Here is a 7194-nt window from a genome sequence, read left to right as displayed (position 1 = left end):
AATAATTTCAAAATAGCCCCTGCGAGTCTAAAATAATTTGGTATGTGCTTGCTGACAAAGGGATTAAGGCTCAGAGGTGTCCAGCGGCCTGGAAGGAAAATCTTTCATTGAAAACATTTGAATAATCAAAGCAGATCCCAAACTAATTCTTCTGTTTTCATGAAACTCATCTTTTAGCAGAACATTCTCCACATTTTGGCACTGTGCGCCTCAGGAGCAGGACAGGGACAGGAGCACTTGGCTGGAGATGCCGGATCTCCGGGCATAACCCACAGATGCTTGAAGGCACAGTCAGAGGGGACAGCTCAGAGGCAAACCACACTCCTACATCCACGTACAAGTTATATTCCCTGAGCAACCAGACAGGATCCAAGGAAGCTGATGTTCACTCCCTCCCAGCCCAGCTGGCCTCCGTCGGAACACCAGATTCCCACCTCCTGCCTGGCTGGGTGCTCTGCATGTGGAGGCAGGCTCCCTCCTCATCTTCCCAGGATATCTGGAGACAAGCAAGATGACAAACAGAGTGAGGCAATGGGATATAGACTGATGAGTGACCCTGCAAGGTGCCTCTCTGCAAAGGGAAAGATGGAGATGAGCCAAATCAGCTATGGAAGGGGATGCTCAGCATGCCAAGAGCCGTATTTGCTCCATGGGGTAGATCTACCCTTTTCCCAGCCTGAGTGACAGACACCACCACAGCTCCCAGCCGGAGCCTCCCTGAGGGTGGGACAAGTCTAAGGCATCTCCTGTGCCTTGTCCTCTGGAGCCCTCGCTGCACACCTGGAGCATGGAGCTAACCCAGCACGGCTGGTGGAGGGCTGAAGGATATTGGGAAAACACCAGGTTATTTACAGAAGGTTCCTGGGGCAGTAACTGGAACCCTTTAGTAGAAATGGGATGAGTCAGTGCCCAGTGCTGCCGGGGGGAGTGCAGAGGGGCCAGGGTGAGGTTGGGTTGCTCCATTTACATTATAAACCTTCCATTTGGATTTAGGAAGTGTCTATCAAGACATCACCACTCCAAAATAACAAAATGGAGACATTCCCCAGGAATGTCCGCTTTCCTGTAGAGAGCAAATATCCTTCTAAGAACATCTCACTACAGCTGGACAGCCCTCAGCTCTTCCCAGAGCACTCATCACCTCCCTGCCTGGCCTTCCCTCTCCTCCTCAGGAAGTCTGTCAGACCTCCATGGCTCTCTGTGAGAAGGGTGGTAGCTTCTTCCCAGTGACCCATCCCTGTCTCAGCCCTTACCCAGCCCTCACAGAGCTCTTACTCTCTCCTACACATTGCACTGCTTCCCCAGTCTGGGGTCATTTTCTCTCATCAGCTGAGACAGGATACTCTTTTCTTCCCAACATCCCATTTTCTGCCCAGGCTCTCACCATGCAGTTAATCTGCTCCTCATTTTCAGAATCACTGTTTCCTTCCTCACCCTGCTCCTGGAACTCCGTCTGCCTCATCTTCAGGGTTATAAATATCTACACTTCTTTCAGCTCTCTGCATCCCCATGCCCAGGCTACCAGTAGCTCTTGAAATGTAACTGTATAATCTCTATTTAAAAAACAAACAACTGTATAATTAAACTGTAATTTAATGTCTCCTTATAGGACCTGGGGTGCATCAGGCAGCTCCAGGAGATAACAAGTAGCCCATCTCAGCACTCCTTTCCTTTAAATTGAGGAGGAAACTTGAGTGTTTCAGCTTCTCAGATTCCTCTTTCATGCCCACCACTACCTATGCCAGTGCCTGCAGTGCTGTCACAGCTGCAGGACATGCTCTGAGGCACCTGCAACCATGGGGAACACATGCAGGACACTGGGGACAGCTCCCAACTCCTGCTCCTGTGGCACCAAGAGCTTTGCAAGTATGGGAGAAGTCCTTGGTAAAGGAGGAGACTTCAGTCTCTTTTTCCCTAACCAGCCTCACCCCACTGATGCTTCTGGGCCCTCCAGCACAGCTCTTTCATGGATACACTCTACCCTCCAAGCTGCCAGGAAGGTTGGGTAACAGGGAATTTAACAAACGCAGGAACCTTCACAGAGGAACTTCTTACTAAGGGACAGGCACGAGAGAAGCAGAAATAGCCACAGTGATTGTTTCATATCCTGTGTCACTGGGGAGGCACTGAATCGAGCAGGGAGCTTCACTCCTTCCGGAGCTGGGGCTGCTCTGTTCCATCACGGGACTGCACCACAAGTGGACTCTGGTGGAAATTCCACCATGCCTACGCAAGCCTCTGCCCAGACCTCTCGCTCCATAAATTGAGGGACTGCTGATGGTCTCAGCACCAGACAGCAAGAGGCTTCCAAGCTACCCTTGTCTGCTCCAGCTCCAGACACCACTTCTCCAGCGACATGAAGGTGTTTGTGGTTGCCCTCACCATCCTCATTGCTGCCTTCTGCTACCAGACCTCTGCTGCTCCACGTAAGTCCAGGGTCTCCCGACCCTCCCTAAGTGGGGACAGGAGAGATGTCGCTGCTGGCACAGCCCCTTCCAGCAGCAATTCCACTCCAGGTCCCTCCCTCTGTCCCACGATCTTCTGGCAGGTGCTCTAGGGTTGTGGGACAAGAAGAGCTCAAAGACCATTAGCATAAAAGCTAAGGTTTGCTATCCTTTTTAGGGTAAAGGCACAACCATGCCCCCGACCCTTGCTACAGGGGTCAAATGTGGGCACCAAACAAGGAAGGCTAGGGCTGGCCAGGTTTGGGCTGGGAGATGTTGCCTGGTGGCACAGGCTGTATCAATGCCAGCCCAGGGTGAACCCAACAGGGAAATAACTAAAAAGACCCCATCTTATCTCTTGCTTGTCCACATAATCCCTGCTCCCCAGACCCAGGGATGGGTAATCCCAGTTCCCTGCCCTGTCCCCATCCCTTTCCACTGCTCATGACTGTCTTTGCCCTTCACAGTTGGCTCCGACCCCCCAACGTCCTGCTGCTTCTCCTACATCTCCCGGCAGCTGCCCCGCAGCTTTGTGAAGGATTACTACGAAACCAACAGCCAGTGCTCCCAGCCGGCCGTTGTGTAAGTGTCTCCTCGGGGGCAGGGCGTGGCTTTGGGCTGAGGGCTCAAAGATACCAACGTGTCATGAACACACTGGGTTCTCTCTCCCACAAACTGCTCCCACCATGAATGGAACAGAAAAAAACCTACCCAGCTTCCAACTCCCCTTTTTATAACACCCGTGAGGTCCAGGATTGGTGGGATTTTGATCCGCGCACTGATTGGTGGAATCTCAGTGCTCCGATTGGCCCTTAGCGATGTTCATTCTGGGCCAATAATTTCTTCAGGGCGTCGAATGATTGGTTGGTGTCTTGGTCCAATCACCCTTCGCCTGTCTGTCCATTGCCTCCGCCAAATCCTGGACCCCCTCCCCCCTCACGACAAACAACTCCCTGTTTTTCCCAAAACCAATTGAACAGAATTCATAACAGAGAGAAAGGACCTTTTCCAAAGACAGGGAAGGAAGGCTGGGATGGACAAGAAGTACAAGGTGATGCTTGGAGCACAAAAGCCATGTGCTGCTCCTGCTCTACCCCTTTGCAGATGAAACTGGTGTCTGCTGGGCAGGATGGGCAAGGCATGGAGCTGCTCATTTTTGGGAGAGGCAGGGCTTGGGCAGAGCTCTTGTCCCAGCCCTGGAAGTATCCAAGGCTGGGTTGGATGGGGCTTGAAACAACCTGGTCTAGTGGAAGATGTCCTTGCCCATGGCAGGGGGTGGAACTGAATAAGCTTTAAGGTGTTTTCCAACTCAAACCATTCCATAATTCTATGATTCTGTGATTCTCCATTCAATGCTCTCCCACCAAAAACTGACCTCCTTGCCCCCACAGGTTCATCACCAGGAAGGGCCGGGAGGTCTGTGCCAACCCCATGGAGGACTGGGTCCAGCAGTACGTGAATGAGCTGGAGTTGGACTGAGGTCCTGGACAGATCCAGCTACTCCATGTCCCCAGCTGCCGGGATGGACCAGCGTGACCAGCTGGGGTCCATTGGAAGTGCTTCAATGTCATTTAGAGCTAGCTGAGAAACTGAAAACATTCCAAAACCCAATTTAATGTTGTGCTATTTAATTTTTTATAGGGGAGGGATCAGGTGCAATAACTCTGAGATAAAAAATATTTTTATTTAATATGTGTATATATATACTTTTTTTTTTTTACCTCTACACTCAGGTTATATTTTTTGTATTTAAGTAACTATATTTTTGACATAAAATTGAATTCAGATGTCAATAAATAAATATTTTTGTAAGCATCTTCTGTGTTTGTCTCTGTTACAATCCTTTGGGATGACAATAGCTGAAATTATAATCGTGATAGCAGGTTCTTTATTTCCTTTTCCACACTGTCAAAACTCCTACAAGCTTTCTGTGTCTGAACATCCTGTTTTGCAAAATAATAACAAGAAAGGCCATGAAGGAGGAGTTGTGAGAAGGGCAGGGATTACATTCAGGTAACTTGTCTCAAGCTTTTTAAAAGGTATTTAATCTCCATTCATTATGACAACTGGAATCTCATTAAATTCCATTCCTGGCCCTGTTACAGTCAATCAAAATATTACCTTTAGGAGCTGAAATTTAACATATTGGCTGTTTTAGGGAAAGCTTTCTGAGAGCTATAGATAAAATGGATCATCTATTTCCATAACCAAGGATGGAAAAAATATGTTTCACTGCAAGAATTTTAGAACTATTTCACTAAGCTCTCATTTAGCTGGGACATGAAGCCTGGCAGATATTCTCTCTCAGTAATAGTTTGACTCCAAAACCTGCTCATCTCTGGAGATGCGTATCCAGAGATGACCATGCCAGACCCCAGCCCAGGGCAGGACCTGCCCCTGCAAGGAAACATCTCCTGTGGTCCACCCTGGAGCTAAAGGAAATGGAGCCCACCTTAGTGAAGGTATTTCCCACATCCCTGATGGCATTCCCACATCACTGATGGTATTTGGGATGCTCTGATCAGCTCTGGACAGGCTGTTGGATCAGCAAGGAGTATTTGGGTTCCTCCTGCCTGGATCTCTGGTGCACTCCACGCAAGGATGCCCAGCTTACCACACTGCATTTCCATGCTGGATTTGGGATTTCAAACAAAACCACCAGTGGGACACAGGCCAGCAGGGCAGGAGGTGCCCTGGGGAGGGGTGACCTTGAGCAGACACAGAGGGTGGGTGGTGGGCAGGGAGAGGAGGGTCAGCTGGGGCTGGGAAGGACCAGGGGGACGGGATGTGTCTGAGGGAGGAAGGAACACATCGCTCCTTACTCAGGGAGCTGCAGCCCCCGGCTCCGCAGCCCCTGGGGCCCTGTGGATCCCATCAGTCATCCCACCCCAGTGCCGACTGCATCCAGCTTAAAATAGCACCCTGAGAGGAGGGAGGGGAGGTGGAGTGCAGGACCAGAGCCCCCTTCCCTGAGCCGCTGCTGGGAGGGGAGCGAGCCCACGGCTGGGAGGGTCAGAGGGACATTGCCGCGGGCATGTGAAGGGGCTGGCTTTGGTGAAAGCCTGGACTCTCCAGACCCTGCACACCCCAGGGCCAGCTCCAGAAGGCAAACTCATCTTGGCCACTGAGTACCAGCCACCCTGGGCGCTGCTGGATAGATTCACCCTGAGGACTGAGATTGGCACAGAGCCTGGTGCCCAGAGCTGCCCTCACTCCAGGGAACAGCAGGAGCAGGAGACAGGAGGGGGAAGACCTGTGACAGGATTATCCCAAAATCACTTGAGCCTCCACAGTCCTTCTCGGATACAAGCCCTGCCTGCCTCTATGCCACTGGGAGCAGTCTCACAGCCTCAGGTTTCTTGTGGAAGGGCACAGGGTCATCCAGTGAGTATCGTCCACCCTGGGCACTGCTGGAGCCTGAGCAGACAACCTCTTGTGCAGTGTCCTAAAGCACGCAGAGTGCATTCCAGCCTCCCACCACCGCGCCCTCCCCCTCGACTCCAGGGTACCTCAGCTAGCTCCTCACCGCTATTCTGGGAGCCTCAGGAGCCCAGGATTACTCATGTCTTTCTTGATCTTGCACCCGCCTGTGTGTGACAACTCAGAAGAGCCAGCAAAGAGCTGTAACTCCACACCCCCACAGAGAGGTGAGAACGGAGCGCCTTCTGCACAGGATGGGGGTGGCTCAGAGCAGGCAGAGGCTGCAGTACCCACGGCACCTTCAGCTCAGGTCCTCACCCCGGGATCACCCTGCCACTGGATGTATTTGTGGTTGGTGCAGCTGTTTGAGGCTGATTTTGCTGATAGAGCTGAAGCATGCGAGGAGACCCTCATACCGTGCAATCCTTGGGTCACAGAATCATGGCATCATAAAATCATGGAATGGCTTCAGTTCGAAGGGACCTCAAAGCTCATCCTGTTCCACCCCCTGCCATGGGCAGGGACACCTTCTGTCATCTCAGGCCCCTAGCTGGGTAATAATTAGCATTGACTCCATGAATCATAGAAGGCTGATCAATCACTTTATTAAAATATACTTATTAAGAAACCCATTGCTTTTATAGACAGTTATGATACAGGTGGACCCAGTTGGTCCTTCAATCCAAATACCATCACCATGGCCAATCAAGAAATCACTCTCTGGTAAACAAACCTCCATAACACATTCCACATGTTCACAACAACAGGGACAGCAAGTGAAGGTAAGAATTATTTATCATTCTTTTCTCTGATCTCACAGCCTTTCCCAGCACAATGGCTGGGAAAGTTCTGCTGCTCTCTGTAGCCACAGAGCTGCTGCCACAACCTTCCACTATCCAGGCTGCTTCAAGCCCCGTTCAGCCTGGCCTTGGGCACTGCCAGGGCTGGGGGAGCAACAGCTGCTCTGGGCACCCTGTGCCAGGGCCTGCCCACCCTCATGGTGAAGAGTTTTTTCTCCCCAGGAAGTTCATTCCCAGAGCTCAGCGCTACTTGTGGTGCTCATCCCTCCTATAAATGGTCTCAAGGGTGCTCAAGCAGGTGGACACCAGAATCACAGAACATGCTGAACTAGAAAGGGTCCTTAAGCTTGAGGCAACAGATGAGAAAAGTGAAGCTGGGACCAAGAGGAGGGTGGTTTTCAGGGGAATTTTCTCTGGATTCAGATCAAAACAAGAACAATGCTGTTAAGGGTTTTGGAATTTGTAAACTACTCATCCTGAAATCAGAGTGTGGAATTTACTGAATGTTTTGCACAATGTATATAATTTTT

At 50.9% G+C, this 7194-nt stretch overlaps 1 protein-coding gene across 1 annotated transcript; it reads left to right on the top strand.

Moving 5' to 3' along the window:
- The first annotated feature begins 2149 nt into the window (after nt 1-2149).
- LOC121362947 (C-C motif chemokine 4 homolog) lies at nt 2150-4153 on the top strand. The gene is made up of 3 exons (XM_041484899.1): nt 2150-2426; nt 2912-3026; nt 3836-4153. The coding sequence occupies exons 1-3, from the start codon at nt 2357-2359 to the stop codon at nt 3921-3923; spliced, it is 273 nt and encodes a 90-aa protein (XP_041340833.1). The 5' UTR covers nt 2150-2356; the 3' UTR covers nt 3924-4153.
- The last annotated feature ends 3041 nt before the right edge of the window (nt 4154-7194 follow it).

Source organism: Pyrgilauda ruficollis, unplaced genomic scaffold (assembly GCF_017590135.1).
Source record: "Pyrgilauda ruficollis isolate IOZ18807 unplaced genomic scaffold, ASM1759013v1 scaffold69, whole genome shotgun sequence".
Classification (NCBI taxonomy): Eukaryota; Metazoa; Chordata; class Aves; order Passeriformes; family Passeridae; genus Pyrgilauda; species Pyrgilauda ruficollis.
Note: the sequence above shows the minus strand (reverse complement) of the source record. Positions and strands in the feature narration are given on the sequence as shown.